Raw genomic sequence first — 20543 nt, forward strand, 5'->3', positions numbered from 1 at the left:
AACTACAGCAATCAGATTGAAACAACAATTTCATTAGATGATAATGAAAAGATCTTTACTTGGTGCCAAAAAATAGAACAGACTTAGAACCAGGAAAATCTCCCTAGGATAGCACCACCAAGAAGCCACTATCACCAGTCATTACCCATCTCGCATCATCCAAAACGGGGACCAGAAGAAGGGACTTTAAATATAGCTGTACTATGAGGATAACATTTCTGACCTAGTTTGCATTGCTCTTATAAGGATTACTGAGAGAAAACATTTTTCTCCTGAGCACAGCATCTGCATATTGTGGACAGCTTGAGAATGAAACTCACGACAGCATTCATACATTTATGTTCACAAATGTTCTTCCCAACCATATGAGTGCTCTTGTGCACTCAGGTGCAGATATATCTACTTTCATTAAAATGACTGGCTTTATTTCTGGTACTAAGTTTTTATCTTACAATACTCAAAAGTCACTTTTTGCAAAGCTAAAGTAGATCATAGGATATAGGCTTTGTAGAGAAGGATGCAGTTTATATTTGTCTGGGCTCTCTTTGTTTTGCTGCAATGATGTAGTTGTCTGTTTTTATTTTAAATATAGGTATTTGGTCAAACTACAATGAAACTCCTGAGAAGGAAATCCATTCTTCTGACTGGTTACTTGGAATATTTGATAAAGCATTACTATAGTGAAGATACAAATGACCCTGAGCAGCCCTTTGTAAGAATAATCACACCTTCCCAAATTGAAGAAAGAGGATGCCAGCTCACACTGGTCTTCTCAGTTCCAATTAAGGATATTTTTAAAGAGTTGGAAAAAAGAGGTGTCGCTGTAAGTAACCAAGACTTCACATTGCTTTATTTAACAAAGATAGTGGGCTCTGTGATAATTCTAGAATTGCTTCTATTCACCGCTGCTTAGGTCAGAAGGAAGAGGGGGAATCAGAATACTGATATGGTTCTTCAAAACACATTAATTGGTTTATAGTGGTGTAATTATGTTTGCCCCGGGGGACAAACAAAATAAAATATATAAGGTGATACCTTTATTGTAGACTTCCCCAGCAAAACTAAATGCATGCATGCAAGAAAAGGTATCACTTGACTATCTTGAGCATTTTAAGGCTTAATTCAAATCACTTTTGAAGCTGTCTATATTGTATTGGACTTATAGTAGTGGCACTGATTAACTGAGCTGGTGTGATGGCCTGGAACGCTCACAGAACTAAACAGTTCGCAGCTTCTGGAAGAGAACAGAAAGTTGCCAGTTGGGCTAGGATTAAAATCTTGCACAGGAATAGATTAAAAGACTGGGGAGAGGTCCCAAACAGGAACTGTAGAGGTGAGGAGGCTGAAGGTAGAATGCAGAAGAGAGAGTAATGGGCTGAATAGTTAGAAGAGTGTGTAGTTCAAAAGGAGTTGAGAGTAGAAGACAGAGGAAATGGAAAACTGAGGTAAGAAGGGACTAGTTGGAGAAAAGGATCTGAAGCAAATCCACAGCATTAAGATTAAGAGGAGTTGTGTGCTATGGAAGGAGAAACTAAACTGTGAAGGCATTTGCCCAGGAAGGAGGGGGCCCCGCTTGTCACCTTCCTCATATCTTTCTAGCCACTGACAAAACAAAAGTGAGATGTCTTTACAATCTACTAGAAATGGCTTCTTAACGTATCATTTGAAAGGACGGTATGTGCCTATGTGTTTCAATAATATCCTGCCATGATAGTCTCTCAGCTATTACTTATTTGTAAGATAATGTAATGCACAAAGTCAGAGGCAGCTTCCCTGACCTGACCTACTTTATCATTCTTGCTCTCCACTGCCACTATATTTCCCACCCACAATCCCTTTTCCTCACAAGAATTCTCAGAATCCCAGAGCACCAACATTCTAGAACAGCAGGTCTTTGGGGGCCACAATTCCCTTTTTGTTAAAGAAACCAATCCTGAAAATCAGTATTAACTGATTAGACACATGACTATTAGTTTCCTACACCTTCCCTGTGTAGGAAATGACAATCTGGGCTCCTAAAGCAATGGGATTTCTTATTCCTTTATTTCTGCATTGGTCCTTGTCCTCTGGCATAGGGTGTGACTATGCCAGAGCTCAGAGGTCTCTGAAAACATTCTGATGCATATAGCAACTAGCTTCCAAATATCACATAATAACTCATTTCTTTATTTCTCTTCCCCTTGTCCTCCTGATTTTTCAGCTTGGAATGGCAAAACATGAATTAGTATCTACCTTCCCTTCTAAAAAAAGGCTTATTGTGATTTTAACATCCCAACCCTACACTTAGTTACATAGCAGCAAGCCACATTAAACATGAGACTTACTTTTTTGAGTAAACATATATAGAATTGCACTGTAAAATATACCATGGAAAAATCAATACCAAGAACCCCAGCTCTCCATCTTTCCCCTCTATTCTCAGTTTATATGGGCCAGAAATGGGAGAAAGCATTGCATTTGGCCAGCATTATAACAGGAGCACAAACTTTATGTTAGCTTTGCTGCTTTTGGAGTTTGGCAAACAAATATGAAGCTATATTAATTTGCTAGATGTTTATTGGCTGTTTTGCAGTGTGACATTCGGGAACCCAATGCTCTCCGTGTTGCCCCAGTTCCTCTCTACAATTCTTTCCATGACGTGCACAGATTTATTGAAATCTTGGGATCTGCAATGGCATCTGTAAAGCAAAGAACAAACACTGCAGCACTTTCCTGATCTTACTGACGGTGCAGCTATACTTTTTAATCTCTTACTAAGATGCATCAATGCTTCTGAGCAATTTTTGTTTGTTTGTTTGTTTCTCTTGGGCTGGGCTATATGTATTCCACCCATTTGCCCCAAAAGATTAATTTTGCTTGGATAGTTATTTACAATAGATACACTTTTTATTAAAACTCATTATTTCTACTTATTTGGGCTCCATAAATTAATATGCTTTATGTATTTTAATAGGGTTAGTCTTTAGCATTCTAGATACTTTCTTCATTTAGATAATTCTGGTTTACTTCTGACAGGCGAAACAGAAAGACAGCTGCAAACCTAATCTTTGTCTAATGTCACTGTGTGGAATAAGGCACTATATACAACTCTGTGGATATAACCTGCATTGGATTTTAAGCACAATTTCTATTAAAGGGAATTTTAATTTGCGCTGAAATTGTATTCATAAACATCTAAGTAGATTTTAAGAATTCACAAATGACTTAAGTTTTAGATATTTCAACTTTTGTTTAAATGTATTTAGTGTTTCTCACAAACCTTCTGCTGAGTTGCTTTGCTCACTTATAGCCATTTATGAAGGATTTACAGCTCCCCTGGATACCCATGCAAAATAATGGCCCAGAAGCCTGCTTCTTTAGAAGAACAGATCCAGGGGGATCCTGATCTATATCTATTTGGGCTCTTGTGGTCATCAAGGTATATGTGTTGACATCGTACCTTTGACATTGGTTTTAAAAGAATGCCAATCTTCTGGAATGCTGAGGCATCATACTGTTTTGTTCTTCAACGTGCTCAGTGATTGTGAAAACACTTCCATTAAGCAAGTGGGGCTTGACTCCTAATTCAGTGTAGAATCATGGGCTTATCTTGTAAGTGCACCAGATGTGGTATGATTGAGGCAAATGTATGCTGCTTAGTAAACTGTCACTGTAATCCACCACCATATCCGTCTAATCACTGGGCCATCTGAAAAATATTTAGACATTATGCTGTCTGAATATGTAAGGAGCAGCAAGAGATCAACATTTTGTACATCAACCATCAATGTATATTGCACCAAACTCACTTTATCCCACTGTAACAAACTTTGCATTAATCTTTTACTTCAGGGGTTCCCCCTCCCCCAATATGTTGCATATGGGGAACTATAATCTATAAAGTATACATTTTGTATGAGAGAAATATGGCAAAATGAGTTGAGTGTGAAGACAAAGGAAAGGTGGAGAGCATAGTTCTGGTAAGTCTTGGTGACATGGTATCTAGATAGCTGGTGATCCTTTAGTCCTTTTTCATACGTTTTTTTCTGAACGCTTACTGGATATTCATAAAAATTATCTGGGTTTGTGTTTGAATTCAGCCATGATGCTATAGCCAGTTCTGAATGGATGTATTTGTATAAGACAGCTCTCGGCCAATACTTAATTTACATGGGTATTCTTACAACATTTTCAGTGTACTGCTGATACCATGTGCGAATAAGCCCCAGGAAGCCTATGATAACTTACTGTGCTGTATAACATTCCATATATGCCACTTATTAAATAATGAGGAAAATGAGGACTTTAAAGAGTAACTTTTAAAAAGTAGAACTTTTTTTTTTTTTGCAGAATTGTAACTCTGGAAATTTGCATTTTTAGTTACAGCAGGTAGTAAAGTCAAACCAATGGAGAATAAAAATAACGGCTGCCTTCTGCATTGTTTTTGCTGCATTAGCAACATTGAACTGGCCCCTCCAGGACACAAGCCTGGGCAGTGTGTTTGGAGGTCCTGGGCTGTTCAGATAACAAGACCCACCCCCCTCGGCCTTGCTGATGTGGTCCACAGGAATAAATTTGGTAGCAGCTTGGCTGCAGGAGTTGCCAGAAGGAAGTGTATAAGACACCATCCAACCATCTTAGGGAGTCCACTCTGGATTTGTGTAACTCCTTAGCCTTTTATTCTCCTGAAGATGTCCCACAAAGCAGTGGGTACAGATTTTTCCTTGGGGTTTACTCCTGAAGCAGGGATGCGGGTGGCGCTGTGGTGTAAACCACTGAGCCTCTTGGGCTTGTTGATCAGAAGGTTGCGGTTTGAATCCGTACGATGGAGTGAGCTCCCATTGCTCTGTCCCAGCTTCTGTCAACCTAGCAATTAGAAAGCATGCCAGTGCAAGCAGATAAATAGGTACCTGCTGTGGCGGGAAGGTAAACACCATTCACATGCGCTCTGGCTTCTGTCACAGTGTTCTGTTGTGCCAGAAGTGGAAAGTTGTCTGTAGACAAATGCTGGCTCCCTCGGCCTGAAGCGAGATGAGCGCTGCACCCCATGGTTGCTTTTGACTGGACTTAACTGTCCAGGGGTCCTTTACCTTACTTACCTTACTCCAGAAGCCTTCCTCACAAATGAGTATAGCTGCAAGGCAGCAGAGGTTTAAGATCAGAGTTTTCATTCTCCTAGCTGGGCTACCTTCCCAGGTTGGTGAGCCCCATCTGCCCACATCTCCGTCTGCAATATGCACTGTTACCAACTTCTTTTACCATTTGTCAAGTAAAATTTCAAAAAAACTGAGTAACCAGGGAAAGCCTACACACACATGTGACCACACACACAAACACAGAGAGAATCTTCAGCAGCCACCTAAATATCAAGACACTAAGTAATTGTTTAATTTCAGCTGGTAATTGATTCCAGAGGGTTCAGTTTCTAGTACGAGCTAAGTGTACCTTTGGGACAAGTGGTATCGGCAGTGACTCTGAGAAGCGCAATTGCAGGACAAGGTTATATATGAGGGGAAATTGTTCATAAGGGGTCAATGGGCACTACCTGACTCACTCTCACCATGTTTCCTTGACTGATTTCCCTGTAGTTTTCTCCTTTGTGCAGGGGCTGGTACACAGGGTGAGCCTATGTTTGACAGTCCTGCAGTCACTAGTTAAAGACCTGTTGCAGACTTGAGTGCTGACACTATAAGCACAGAACTTTTTGTGTGTTCACATTTACCATATAAATCCACTGGGAGTCTGGGACTGGTTCTGCTACTCTGTAGAATCTATGTCAGAACTGTAGTTCCCCAGCTTGAAGAAGCCGGAGAGAGAAGAACGGGATGGTTTTATTGCTTTGTCAAATGATGCCTTCATATCTCAGCACTGCCATTTTCCTAGAATATATGAGCTGCTAGCTCAGACCAGTAGTTCACATGGTCCAAAACAATTGTGATGGGCAGAAGCTTTTCAAAGCTTGAGACAAGTCTTTCTCATCTCAGTTTTCTGGGATTATTTAACACTGAGGCATCAGGAATTGTCTATAGGTTCTTCGGGGTGCAAAAAAAATCTGAAACATACTTTATGCTTCTTCAAGTGTTGTGCTCACCTTGAATGTGTACCTACAACTGACTGGAAGATGATGCAACAGAGCTTCCCAAAGCTTTGATGTCAGCCATGGGCCTTTTGGGGGGTATTTTCTACCAGCTGCAGAACAGCATTTTTATTCCTAAAATTGTTAGAAAATGCATCTCAAGGAAAATACTCAAACTTAACATTAGGTGTCAGCATTTTACATATTATTTGCTGAGAGTAGATATCCCAGAAGAGCTACAGCACAGAAAATAAATGTTTCAGGCTTTCATTTCTAAAGCTTTGTGTTACGATAACTGGAATAACAAGAACAACAACCTGTTCGAGTCAAATAAAACATACATTTTCATACCTCTATCACAAGCAACTCATTTAAATATCATTGTTTAACTAAAAAAATGGACTTCTGATGAAATAATACTTTCATGACTAAAAAGAAAAATGGAACACTTGAGTGGAAAAAAGAACAGGAATAATGGATAACCGCTTTTTTTTTTTTACAATCAAGTGTTATATAAATCTTATGAAATAAATATAGGAATGTTGTAAAATCATCTACAACCACGATTTCAGGCATGGTGACAAACTTTTTCTGCTTCTTCGCATTTACTTCATCACTACCTACATCATATTGTATTAGAATATTGAGACCCAATCAAACAAAGTCAAGTTAGTGCTTCGCTAACTTAGAAAAGAAAAACCCCACTTTGCATGTTATCAGTAATCATTTAAAAGCAACCCTTGTGCTGCTTGGCAAGCAGTTTTCTTTGCATTCAAAATCTGCATTAATAGATTTAACATGATAGGTGAACTGCAGTACAGATATGTTTGTGCCACACATGCACCAATCAGGAAACCATTTTGAAAAAAATACCCAGGCCATGTTTCACAGGAAATTTGCATTCTCCTGCCCATAGCTTATCTAGATATCAGAAAATTGTGGTATCTGAAGTAGTCCTCGTGGGAATGGACAATCCAAACAAATCTAGAATATGGAAATAGTTTTGTTTCCTCACTTAATGTGAAATTGTTCCCTTCAAAGTGATCTTTTTGTCAATATTTGTGAAATCTATTTATATGGCTCCTGCAGTTGTACGATGAACTTGATAAAGATCAGCAATTCCTATTTTTTACATTCACAGCATGTTTTTATTTTTAAAAAACTAACATAAATGTACTATTCTATGCATCATTTTATGTTTCCTGTTAAATATAAGTGAAAATTGATTGGGGCATTTCTCCATGGAATTCTATCTTTATTTCATCATAATTGCTTCTTATTTGAATAATGACAGATGAACTGCTTCATTCAACTGCAGTTTTTTAAAAAGCTTTGAAGTCACAATAACAGCACCGGATTTAGATCCTGAGGCTATTATTGTGGCAGGAAAGAGATCGGGGGGGGGGATTAAAACTTGGGGTCCTAAAAAGAAAATACCGTATTTTTTGCCCTATAGGACGCACTTTTTCCCCTCCAAAAATGAAGGGGAAATGTGTGTGCGTCCTATGGGGCGAATGCAGGCTTTCACTGAAGCCTGGAGAGTGAGAGGGGTCGGTGCGCACCGACCCCTCTCGCTCTCCAGGCTTCAGGAAGCTCTCCGCAAGCCTTGGGAGCCCGCGGAAGTTTCCGTCGGGCTCCCTAGGCTTGCGGATAGCAGCCTGCATCTCAAAGCCTGGAGCGTGCTGCACAGCGCGCCCCTGGCTTCGGTTCCCCGACCTGGTTTGGAGGCTGGCGGTGGGGAGAAGCGCGCTTCTCCCCGCCGCCAGCCCCACAAGCTGGGGGACAGCGGGGAGGCACAGCGCCGCCATCCCACTGTTCCCTGACCTGGTTTGGGCTTCAGGCAAATATCCGCAAGGCGTGGGAGCCCGGTGGGAAGTCGTGCCGGTCTCCCAAGGCTTGCGGAGAGCTGCCTGTTTTGGGAGCTGGGGGGAAATAAAGGTTTTTTTCTTTATTGCCCCCCAAAAAACAACAACAACTAGGTGCGCCCTATGGGCCAGTGCACCCTATGGGGCGAAAAATACGATAGTTTTATGAAGTAATAGTCATCACTTCTGGTTGAATTCACTACCAGTTTCTGCAACTTCTACATTTCCAAAGTGATCTATCTGTACAGCTCTTAAATGCATTTAATTGTAATAGACAAGGGTCAATATAGTGTTGCATATCGCCCCAATCTCTTGAGTGATGCCAGATTCCAGGGTTTCAGGCGCTTATCCAGAGTTTGTGTTTGTTTTTGCAAAGACAGCACAGCAGAGACTGGTATCTTTATGTTACATGACTTATTTATACATATATACAACTTGAACCTACAGTGGAGGGGTTCACAGCACTAACACCCCAAAAGGCTCGTTTCTCCCATAGCCATAGCCCTGAATTCAAACAGAAATCAAACATTGCTCAGACACACTCTCCAGCTCGCTGGTTTATGTCTAGGTCACATCCGTCTCTAAAACTCTGAAATCTGGCTTTATCTGTTGGGGAAGGGGCCCCCACCCATTTGCTGTCTCACACAAAGCCCCTTAATCCCCCTTAATGGCTCATTACCCAGGCTTTCACCATCACCAGGAGGCTAGCCTGGCTATTCCAAGAATTAGAAGCCTTGATTAAATTGTAACACTTGCTGGATCCAGGGATTAGAGGAGCCTGGCATCCACTTTAACTCCCCAAACTCATAACAATAGTAAGAAAACTTCTCAATGGTTATTTTAAGACTGAAATCATATGCTTTGCAAAAAAAAAAAAAAGTTTTAAATTCAGTGCAGATGCAGAGCTATATTTTGCCAATAAAGAGTTCATTAGATCTTTTCCCTCTCTGACATTTACATCTACTCCAAAGTATAGTTTAATACTCCAAGGTATGAATTTCAAAGTTCTCTTTATCTTTGTATTCCAATTTTCAGCCATTAATCAAATAATATGAAACAGCTTTACAAAAAAAACACAAACCCTCTAGGAATGAATCACACATTCAAAATGTGCCTTCCAGAAGTTTTTTGAGTATTATTTTGGAGGGGCGTATGCATGTAATCAATATATGCACAAAAATACTTAGATTCTATATATATATGACAAAATGTGTGTTAGAAAGGTGACAAAATCACATGTACCTCCAACAAATCTTCTTCCTCCTAGAAGAATTCAAATATGAAGTTATTTACTCGCCTTGGTGGATATATGTACCCATCTCCAGCAGTTAAACTAATGAGTGTTCTTCTGTGTATAAGGCAGAAGTAGGTGCTCAGATGATGTACCGTGTCTCTCATGAGACCCAGCCAGTATAGCCAATGGTCAGGGATAATGGGAGTTATAGTACAACAAATAGGGGGCACTACAATGGCTATAAATTCTGTGTCGCAGTTGCCAACCCACATGGCTGTTAATCCATTTGAAAAATTGCCTGCTAGTATTGTACTAGCACATCAGAATGTGATTCTAGCCCTGTATGGGGGGGAAATTACAGGTATTTTAAAGTAAGGACATATGCTATAGTCACTATTGAGACAACAGGCAGGTAGAATTTGTGTCATGGTAGTACAGTACAAAAGGCTGTGGGGAAAGTTAAGGCATTTAGTCAGCCCTTAATTCCTGTGTGCCCTAATCTGAGGCCAAAGCACACCAGTACAAAAAGATGCAGTGGGTAGTCGAATTGCAGTGGACCCATTGAAAGGAATGGTCTAATGGTTAGCTCATGTCCATTGGTTTCAATGGGTCTGCTCTGAATTGGACTAGCGTTGGGAATAATCCTGAAGCTGCAATCTTTTGCCTACTTACCTGGGAATAATCCCCGTTGATCTCAATGATATTTTGCTTCTGCAGGGATTGCACTTTTAAGCAGGGATGGATGAATCGGCTTGCTTCCATTTCAAACCAGTTTTGCATCCCTTCAACCACCTATAAAATATTAGTTTAAAATGGTACATATTTTTTATATGCACTTTCCCCTAAAATACAAGTTTTGTATGTATTCCCCCCCCCCCAAGAATACAGTGGTACTTCGGTTTAAGAACAGTCCTTTTTAAGAATGATTCGGTTTACGAACTCTGCAAAACTGGAAATAGTGTCCCAGTTTGCGAATTTTACGTCGGTCTAAGAACGGAATCCGACAGTGGAAGGGCACCGGCAGCGGGAGGCCTCATTAGGGAAAGCGTGCCTTGGTTTAAGAACGTTTTCAGTTTAAGAACGAACTTCTGAAATGGATTATGTTCATAAACTGAGGTACTACTGTAGTTGATACAGGCAGCAGAAAGGTAGTAGAATGAAATGTAACAGTAGGTTCACATTTTCAATGCTCTTCTGTATTGCAGGTTTTTTAAAAACCACCTGCAAGTGGAGATCTTGAACAGGAAGGAGTGGATTAGAAGCTTTTCTCCTTATATGCTAGCTTTTTACACGTGGGAGCCCTGTTTAGGCACTCATTTCTCTCATGTGCTGAAAAGTATCAGGGTTCTGCTGGAAGGAAAGGCAGCTGCTAGCCCTTGTAGCCTGTGACTGCTGGGCGAGGTTAAACTGTAATTCTTCTTCCTAAAAGATAGCTACCTTGCTAGAAGATTGCCCTCAAAGCTGCAGCTGTAGGAAAGGCGCATCTCCAAAACCTGACAGCAGAAGGTGGCATGGCGATTCCACCCATTGGTTTGCAGAAAGAGGGAGGCTCAGACTGAGGGAAGTGAATGGCCTGCAAATTCTTATAGATCCTTACTGCAGTTTTACAGTTGTCACACTCAGGATGAGAGATTATATTATGTCCACAATCCCATGGAGAGTCGATGGTGAAGTGGGAGCTTCCTCTTGTTATCTCTTATCCATTTCCAGGCATAACAGATAAGTGAAGAATTGGAACAGTTCACTCATAGGAGCCTAAATTGGGGCTCTTTCTTAATATCTATACAGTATATGATATCCTATGAACAAGACCTTAGCAGCACAGGGAAAAGGGCTGGCTACCTTTGAAACAGCTCTCAGTTGAAAGGAAATACAGTGAGATTCTTGACCAAATTTAAATGTGTTTGAAGTTCATTCATCTCTAAATTAGAAATAATTAAAGGGGCCCTCATTAACATGAATAACTTGTGTAACTTTTGTTTTTGAGTTAACCCTGAATCATAAACAAAGTCTCTCCCAGAAAAATATTTAAAATGTTTTACCTTCTGGTGCAAATCTTTGCATATGTGCAAATGAATATATAAAATACTGCTTTTCAGCTTTGGAAGCTTGATTATTCCAACTTTTTTTAAGTTACGGAAAAGATAAAAAACAGTTCAGTTTCATCAACTCAAACATGCAGTGAAATAAGACATTGTTTTTGTAGGGCTGTTCATTCTTTGAACTTAGATGACATTGTCTCAGAGGACAAGATGTTTGATGAGTTTTATACTTTAAAGCCTCTCTTAAGAAAAAATTAGCTCAGAATCTGTTTTGTGTAGAATAGCGTATGTATGCGTGCAGAATCATTCAGTCTTCAAAAGACCAGAGGGGAAGCTGGTGTCATCTTCTATTTACTTTCAATATCTCTCTTTTAAATTCACACATTGGGAAAAGCTGAAGAATCATAATTTTAGGTGCTTATTTCTTACCAGTTCAAAAAGCATATATGCATCCAGTTGACCTCATAGTGAAGTGATGAGGAAGGGTGTAACTTTGCTTCTTATTTTACGTGAAGGAATAAAAGATCAGATACTTGCTCACAATTCACCTAATGAACTCTATGTGTACTACAGTGGTACCCCGGGTTAAGTACTTAATTTGTTCTGGAGGTCTGTTCTTAACCTGAAACTGTTCATAACCTGAAGCACCACTTTAGCTAATGGGGCCTCCCGCTGCCACTGCGTATGTAACCTGAAGCGTGTGCAACCAAAGGTACCAACAACAACTGCCCCATATGTATTTTCATAGTCCATTGTAGAATTAGAAGGGACTTGGAGGGTCATCTAGTCCAACTCTGCAATGCAGGAATCTCAATTAAAGCATCCATGACAGGTGGCCATCCAACCTCTGCTTAAAAACCTTCAAGGAAGGAGAGTCCACCACCTCTCCTGGGAGTCTGTTCCACTGTCGAATAGCTCTTTTGCACCTCTTTACTCTGGCTTTTGACACTTGAGGTATACACGTATTTGAAGACCCACCTTACTTTTGTGATTGAAAGTTATTATAAACTGTTTTTAACATTGTGTTTTATATAATGTTGTAACCCGCCTTGGGACCTTAGGGTGAAAGGTGTGTGATAACTTAATAAATAAGCAAATTCTGTTCTTACACAGGGCACGTGCAGACTCTATCAGCTTTCACTTGGTCACCCTAGATCACTCACTGCTCTCCAAAATAGAATAAAATAATCATAGTTAGTGCCAAATAGGCAGTATATTGGGACTTTAAATATTAGTGTATCTGAATTTCTGAAGCCCAAATTTACATTTGCCTCACTTCATTGGCTGAAAACTTTCCTTTATAATATGGAAAGGGATATGTCAGTTGCTAGAAAAGGTTTCTGCTGAAGCAGACATTTAGAGCTGTTGCACTTACAAAAGCTATGTAGACAACTCTGGATTTCAGTTTAAAGCAAATATTGCTGGGAAAAGGTTATCAGCAAGATTGCAACTATAAATTACCATTTTATTTGATCTGCAATTTTCATAATGTGTTACTGTTTGTGTTATGCAGTATAGGCATATATCTGTATGTGTGTGTACACACACACACACACACACACTACAATATACACATACATTACAATAAAATCTATTTTAAGTATTGCCTTGCAAATGATTTATTCCCTAGTTTATGTATCTTATTCTATAAGATGGCGTTTTGATATGTTATTCCTTACATCTGTTGTTTTCTTAGAAACAAAAAGCAATGTGTTCTGCGCATGCTCTGGAACATTCAGCCAACCCTGGTACACAAACTGTGATGAGCAATTAATAGAATTCAAGTAATTCCTATTTATAATAGTTTCCATGATAGAGAATAGTATAAAATACCATCCAAAGTGTAGTTAGTATTTCCCAACTTTTAAGTGGCATGTACAAGTGATAGTACAAAAAAAAGTGTATATACTGCTTTTCAGGGCAAAATCCCACCCAAGATGACTCACAAGCAATATATAATATAAAACAATCAAGTTACTTTAAATTTACTTAGAACTGTTGTAGTTTAACAGACCAGGACAGTAGTTCATATGAAACATCAATTTTAAAAGCTAGCAAATACGGGCCATTCATGAAAATATGGTTTAGTGATTAGACCACTGGACTATGACCTGGTTCAGATCCCCACTTGACCTTGAAGCTTACTAGACGATCATGGAAAAGCCACTGACTCTCAATCTAATTTTCCCCACATTTGTGGGGATAAAACTAAGTGGGATATAACCATGCATGCCACCTTGAGCAACTTGGAGAAGAGGTGGAATGTAAATGTTACACTTAAGCAAGTCATTTTTTCAGGAGAGAGTTCCAGAGATAGAGGATCACCACTGAAAAGGCCTTGTCTCTATAGCCCACCTATGTGGCAGACTTACGAGCACAACCTCTGAGGCAGATATTAAGGTCAAAGCAAGTGTGTATGGGTGTCATGGGCCAGGAGTCATCTTCACCTGCTGAACAGCAGCCTGAAGGGGGGAAAGGTGGAGTGACTCCACCTGCAGCTGATTAGCCTTCAAGGACATAGGATAAGGGACTGATGAGAACCAGCTGGCTGTAGCCTCCTTAAGCAGAACTTCCAGCAACAGTCAAATGCTGGTAACAACACTTGGTTCTACCTTGCTGCCTCCTGCTCGTCTTAACCCTTGACCCCTGGACTATCTGACCATGTGAATTGCTGTTTGCTGAACCCTAGGACTTCGGCCTGACGTCGTATGCTGACTCTGCCTCCAGGTAAGTATCTCAGAGATTCTTCCAGTTGGCTGGCCTCCTACTCCACAGAGCTCTGCGCATTGTTGCTCAGCAGCGCGACTACAACAGTGGGTACAGGTGGTCCTTCATATATAAATCTCTTACCTTTTCTTCTTAACTGCAAAAAGATTAGAAATACAAATAGGTACAATACCTTTTGATGCATACAAAGTTAGTAGCATAGTCACCCATCCATCCACACTAGGAAAAGACAAAAAGGCAAGAAGGGGGGGGGGGAACCTATCCTAATATATATATATTACAGAATTTAATAATGAATGATTTTTTTAAAGCATGAAAATAGAGTAGAATGGCTGATAGGCAATTCTTGTGGATGCTGGCATTATAACTGAATGGTCAGTTTTCCACTTAGACCATACCTACTTTTCCAGCCTCCTAAAGAGTTGGCAGTGGGCCAGTGTGGCCCTCAGACCAAAATACGTTGATTACTCCTGTTCTGGACAGCACTCGTTGCATATAGATAAGAAATGAAGAAAACAACCCTGGAGGGATGTGGGGATGTGTGTGAATTCCCATGTACAGTGGTACCTCGGGTTAAGTACTTAATTTGTTCCAGAGGTCCGTACTTAACCTGAAACTGTTCTTAACCTGAAGCACCACTTTAGCTAATGGGGCCTCCCACTGCCGCTGCGTCACCACTGCACGATTTCTGTTCTCATCCTGAAGCAAAGTTCTTAACCTGAAGCACTATTTCTGGGTTAGCGGAGTCTGTAGCCTGAAGCGCCTGTAACCTGAAGCGTATGTAACCTGAGGTACCACTGTATATCACAAAATAAAGAGAAGGCATATCCTATGTGAATGGTGCAGTCACGATGAAGACTTCATGGCATTAAAGTCTGGATACACATGTGCACCCCATCTCATCAACACCTGCTGTGTGTATGTCACTGAATGCGTAATTACCGAACTAGCATTATTATCCCACTACCCTTTGTTGATAGTGAATACAGACATCCAGACAGCAGGTCCAGAAATGCATGCAAAGAGCCTTCTTTGACTGAACAATCTGCCTGGCAGGATCAGAATTTTGCATTTGAGAAACATAATGGCTATTTGTGGCTAGAACATTGCAGATGCTAAATAAGGAAGAGGACGAATAAGCATTTTGGCTCACATATGGACATTTTATTTCTGAATTTGTTGTGGTTGTTACAAACAAAATAGAATCAAGGAAATTCATTTAACAAAAAAGTTTAGATGTCACAAATCACATAAAAAATGAAAATATCACAAAATGAAACAAAATTTTGAGTTTCACAGCATTGTATCATTCAACATTATAAAACACATGCGTACTATGTGACGCAAGAATGGGGGTGTGTTTGATTCATCTCAAATTTCTTGATATTTCTAAGCTTATGTCAGTTTCTTTTTCACAATGATGAATTAAATTAATTAGATGCACTAAAGAGATGCATTAAGCAATTTTCACAAATGAAGACAAATTTCACAAATCTAAACTAAAAGGCAAATCAGATTATAGGAAATTAAGCTACTATCAATCAAAAGGCAAAATAATCAGGGTAGAAACCCAAGCCAAAATACTTGTCAGATCATGAAATGTTATTAGTAAATGAGGAAAAAAACATATTTGACGTTGGGGTCAATACCTTGCTTCTTTTATTAGTAAATTGACTAACTGCTGTAAGGATGAATGGCTTCAACCATGTACAGGGCATAAGTGTGGGTAACTAGCTGGATCAATGCCAATTTGGCTGCTATGTTTAGGCTAGGGGCAAAAGGTTCCCTTGAAAGCTATGAAAGTTCTGCTTTCTGCTTTGGGTCTGGCCTCTTTCCATCTCTGTGCCATGACAATGTCATATATTTTTTTATCAGGCAGGTCCATATCCTAATATAAGAGCCCTGGTAGATCAAACTTAAGGCCTAGCTAGCTCTGCATCCTATTTCCCACAGTGAGCATCCAGATGCCTCTGGGAAAGCCGAAAGAACCAGTTTCTGTTCACTGTTTCAGCCCAGCAAGTGGTATTCAGAAGCACACCTCTAGCATCTTCACCAGGGCTAGTAGCCAATGATAGCATCCTCCATGATTTGTTTATTTAATTTCTAAGTCACCCTTATCCCAAAGGGATCCCAATATGGTGCACAGCAAATAATAAATACAATAACATCATATACATTACCACCAAGAGTCATGTAACTTCCAGTTGTATCATCATGGCAAGCAAAACAGTTCCCATCAAATTCTCCCAAATGCCTGATAGAACAAAAACTTGTTTACCTGAGGACGAAAAATCAGTACTGATGGGGACAATCTTACTTCTAAAGGAAGGAGTCCACAACAGACACCACAGCAGTGAAGAACTACCCTAGGTTACCACATAATGTAACAGATGCAGATGGAACCACAATTAAGGCCTCTCCCACAAATCCTAAAGCTTGGGATTGGAACCTGACAACCATCTACATCTGTGTTGGTACAGAGAGGTAATGAGCTCTCCTCCCTCCATGCACAAGAAGAGAAGTAACTGTGATCTCTCAAAACCAACATTTGCTGCCACTAGCCCTCCTACATTATGAAGGGAACATCCAGCCCACCCCTGTCTCTGCCTAGGAGATCAGGACAGCTTGGTTTCCTTGGGCAAATCCCATTGATATACATATGTAGTAGATGCCAAATAGTCTAGATATGGGGGGGGGGTAAATACCCTTTTAAGTGTGGCACAAACATATGCACACACAAAAAAGACCCAACGGACGATTTTGAGAGACCTTATTAAGAGGTTTATGTAGGCAAAAATGAAAAGGTCCGTGAAAGAAATTAAAGCAACAAACAGAATGGGCACATGCCTCAAGCAAAGGAGCTTAAGATCTTTGGGAAATGGGGGTCCTCAAAGTGGTAGCTGCCACTGGAGTTGTTCCCGCTTTTAACTCGGGTGAAATATGACCTCTTTACTTGAACATAATGGATGACTGGAATAATGTTAAAGTGTTAAAAGAATTTTGCTTTGAAAAATACAAATTTTATAGAGACTGCATTTTGATAAAGTACAGAGTCTTTTAAAAGTACGTACAATTAATGTTTCACTTTTCTCTCACCCCCATACTGATATAGCAATGGATCTGTCTTTTCAACATATTGACAGTAGTAAAGAATTTGACATATTTTTCATGAGAGGCTTATTGTTTAAACTGAACTGAATATATTATCCCCCGCCTTTTTTCCCTTTCTTTTTTACACCACAGTACTTCTGTCATGGTGCTCTTAGCACCTAAAGGTCTTAACATTATCACAAATGAGAATGCTCTGCATTTGCAGCTGACATGTTCCTAAACCCTGTCAAAAGCATTCTTTAAATAATGCATCAGCATGTGTTTGTGATGCTGGCTTTGTACATACACTCTGACTATTATAAGTGAGGGTTTGTTGTCAATGACACCAGGCACAGCTTCCAGCTTGTCAAATATCAGTTATGTGACACTGTCACTTAATGACAGCCACCCCTAAACGAAAGGATGCACAGTTGCTCACAGCTTACTTATATCGAGGAAGGGGAGAAATTCACACATTATTTGACCACCTCCAGCACACCTCCACTGAAATACTGATAGTGGGCTTTGGTAATGGGGAGTATTGAAGCCTCTAGCTCTGTTCTGTAGACTCTGCTATGTTTGGTGCTGAAACCAGTGGCATCATAAAAGTTGAATGTGAACAAATCTAGAGAGAGGAAATTTGGATGGAGTGAAACTTTAATCACAAGTTTAATCACATAAACTGTGCTTCTATAGACCTGTTCTGGGTGCAAATATTTTCCTTTCAGCAAACAACACACCTTGCTCTAGTTACATGGGGAGGGGGTCCCATTTATCAGTGTGATTATTCTTCATGAGCTCCTGTATTGTGGGTTATTATGAGAGTGAGAGAAATATTATCTGATAGGCTTGAAATGTACTTGTTGTTTATTGTAATCCAGTGTCCTTTGGTGAACTCATCTGTTCTCTCATCTTCCTTCACTGCTGTTGCCTTCAGGGCAAACCCTCCTTCAAGTCTTCCCATCTGCATTGCCTGTGTATCATCTCTTATTCCCCCAAAATTTCTTGAATCTGGTGCATCTTATCAAATGGAGGTGGTGGCCACAGGAGGTGACAAAGGAGTCGGGCCGGCACAGAGGAAGGAAGCACTTTCAATTTTGCCTGAAGCAGCAAAATGCCCTGGACTGGCCCTGACAATTATAGTGAATTTCATGAAGTATTTAGCCTAGAACTGAAAGTTTTGTTTTCTGGCTGGGGCATTCTCATTGTGTTGAAGTAAATTCAACATCCAATTTGTTGTGCTGAACTTGGTCAAAATTTCAGATATTTTTAGGTAGGAAGCCTGGAAGGCTCAGGTTTGAGCAACATGCAAAACTACCAGCTCTTTATAGTATACAAGACACTATTAGCTTTATTGACAAGAGGAAGCTGTGTTGCACAACTTCTTTCACTATGATATTAGCAGTTTAGAAAAGGAGTGTTAAAAGCACTTGCTCCTTGCCTTAACATCATACAGGGCTTTTCTTCATGGGTCCAAATGAAATTTTGCATAGATTTTTATTTTTATGTTCTGCATTCCAAAGAATCTGGGCATGTGGCAGGTTTACAATATATTTGGCTAGTTAATTCAGTTCAGTGTGGGCTTGTCAACTTTCCTCATATCTCTGTTTTCTGGCTATATAAATCTCATTGGATTGTTCTGTTGCAGCTGCAGCTCATACTTGTCTATATTTAGAGGTTTGTCTATTTCAGAGTTTCAAGACCAGCCAGTCTTCTCTATATGTATGACAGAGAGAGGGGGGAGAGAGAGGCAAGGCCCACCAACTTCCCTTGGTCACTCTTCCCGCCCTTAATTTCTAAACACAGTGCCCTCAGGTCTGTAGGCCTCATTTTGTAAACTGTTCTCTCTCAGTGCTGCAGACCTTGTCATTTAAACTTGTGGTGGGGAGGCCAGCTTTCCCAGTTCCCATCATTTTTGAGCACTGACTGTGTTTGCTGGGGCTGATGGGAGCTGGACTAAAGAACCTCCCCTCAGGGCTGTAGGCCTCATTTGCTAAATGTGCTTCTTTAGGGCCATAGGCATAGGAGGCCCAGCATGGACAGCCCTTCTATACCTCTTGGGGATATTCAGCTTTTGTTTTCATGAAGTGCTTTCATTTGTAAGCGATACAAATAGCACAATGTCGTCAATACTCAGTCCAGTTGTTTACTAGCATTAGTGAGAAGTACTAGGCCCATGTTTGTAAAGTTTTCCAAAATTATATAATGCAATTAAGTAACTTTATTTTTTAAAAAAAATGTTTATTGAAGTTTCAAAAAATTACAATAATAAAGAAAAAAAGAAAACAGAAAATACAAAGTACAGAAAAATAAAAACAGTTAAAAACAAGTCAATCTTTCCATGTCTTGTCTTTCATTTACTTGTTTCCTTGACCTCCTCACACCTCCCTTTTTTGTATTCTAGTTCAATTAGTTATTTCAGCAAATCCTTTCCATCTTTGCTTTTATCTTAATAATTTATCTTAATGTATTATAACTTTACATTCTCACCTATTAATAATCCATTTTTACTTAATCCTTTATAAGATTACTGCTAAAACCACATAACTTCATTCCAGCATCCTTCTAACATTCCTTAATTTTACAATATTTCTGTAAATAGTCTTTAAATTTCTTCCAATCTTCTTCTACCGACTCTTTTCCCTGGTCTCGGATTCTGCCAGTCATTTCCGCCAGTTCCATGTACTCCATCACCTTCATCTGCCATTCTTCCCGGGTGGGTAGATCTGGTGCCTTCCAATACTTTGCGATAAGTATTCTTGCTGCTGTTGTAGCATACATAAAAAAAGTTCTATCCTTCTTTAACACCAATTGGCCCACCATGCCCAGGAGAAAGGCCTCTGGTTTCTTCAGAAAGGTATATTTAAATACCTTTTTCTTTTCATTATAGATCATCTCCCAGAAAGCCTTGCAATTAAGTAACTTTAAATGCATGACTACCCCGAGATGAAATTTAGAATCCTTTTAAATATAAAAGCCTCTCAAAACAGCCAAAATAAAAAGGGTTGCAGCCAAACAAGGCATTCTCGAATTGGACCCAATGAAATCAATGGGCTTCACTAACTTAAATCCACTGTTTTCAATGTAGTACGATTAGGTAGATACAACCCTAATGTAAATTAGGGTTAGGGTTAGTCTGCTCAATTTATAAAACTTGCTTCAGCCCTAGAATATGATTGTTTTAAAGTGCAGAATTGTTTTAAAACACCAACACCACTTATGTATAAAAGATCATGGAACTTGCCTCTTATGTTTTTTCTGTGCTCCAGCAACCTGTGTGTGCAGTTAAGGCCTATCTGGACACAAAAGTTGTTGAACTTTATATATAAAGGATCCTGGGTATGTCCCTGGACAACCCTACCCTATGGTTGAAAATGGAAGTCAAAGAATTGAGCACAATCAGTTAAAAAGTCAACAGTGAACGAATCTCAGAGAAACTCTGACTAAACATCAATAAGAGCTTTCTGACGGTAAGAGCTGTTCTCCAGTGGAATAGACTACTTTGGAAGCTGGTAGGCTCTCCTTCATTG

The 20543-nt window shown here is 39.8% G+C and overlaps 2 protein-coding genes across 22 annotated transcripts in view; both read left to right on the plus strand.

Annotated features, from left to right (window-relative positions):
- The window catches only part of KYNU (kynureninase), an 86972-nt gene extending 83821 nt beyond the window's left edge, over nucleotides 1-3151 (plus strand). For all 7 annotated transcript variants that reach the window (XM_083711273.1, XM_083711278.1, XM_083711276.1 and 4 more), the window contains 2 exons: nucleotides 593-823; nucleotides 2573-3151. In XM_083711273.1, coding sequence (XP_083567399.1) covers nucleotides 593-823; nucleotides 2573-2716 — 375 coding nt within the window. In that variant the 3' untranslated portion in view covers nucleotides 2717-3151. The remainder of the gene's footprint in view (nucleotides 1-592; nucleotides 824-2572) is intronic.
- A 12321-nt stretch (nucleotides 3152-15472) lies between these two features.
- Nucleotides 15473-20543, plus strand: part of ARHGAP15 (Rho GTPase activating protein 15) — a 383495-nt gene continuing 378424 nt past the window's right edge. For 3 of the 15 annotated variants that reach the window (XM_083710989.1, XM_083710975.1, XM_083710991.1), the window contains exon 1: nucleotides 18886-19112. The gene's annotated coding sequence lies outside the window, so the exon portion shown is untranslated. Of the gene's footprint in view, nucleotides 16857-18093; nucleotides 18170-18564; nucleotides 18691-18719; nucleotides 18829-18883; nucleotides 19113-20543 lie in introns of those variants that run through there. The other 12 variants (XM_083710987.1, XM_083710980.1, XM_083710983.1 and 9 more) reach the window with 10 other exon arrangements.

Source organism: Podarcis gaigeae (assembly GCF_964106915.1).
Source record: "Podarcis gaigeae genome assembly, chromosome: 1".
Taxonomy (NCBI): domain Eukaryota; kingdom Metazoa; phylum Chordata; class Lepidosauria; order Squamata; family Lacertidae; genus Podarcis; species Podarcis gaigeae.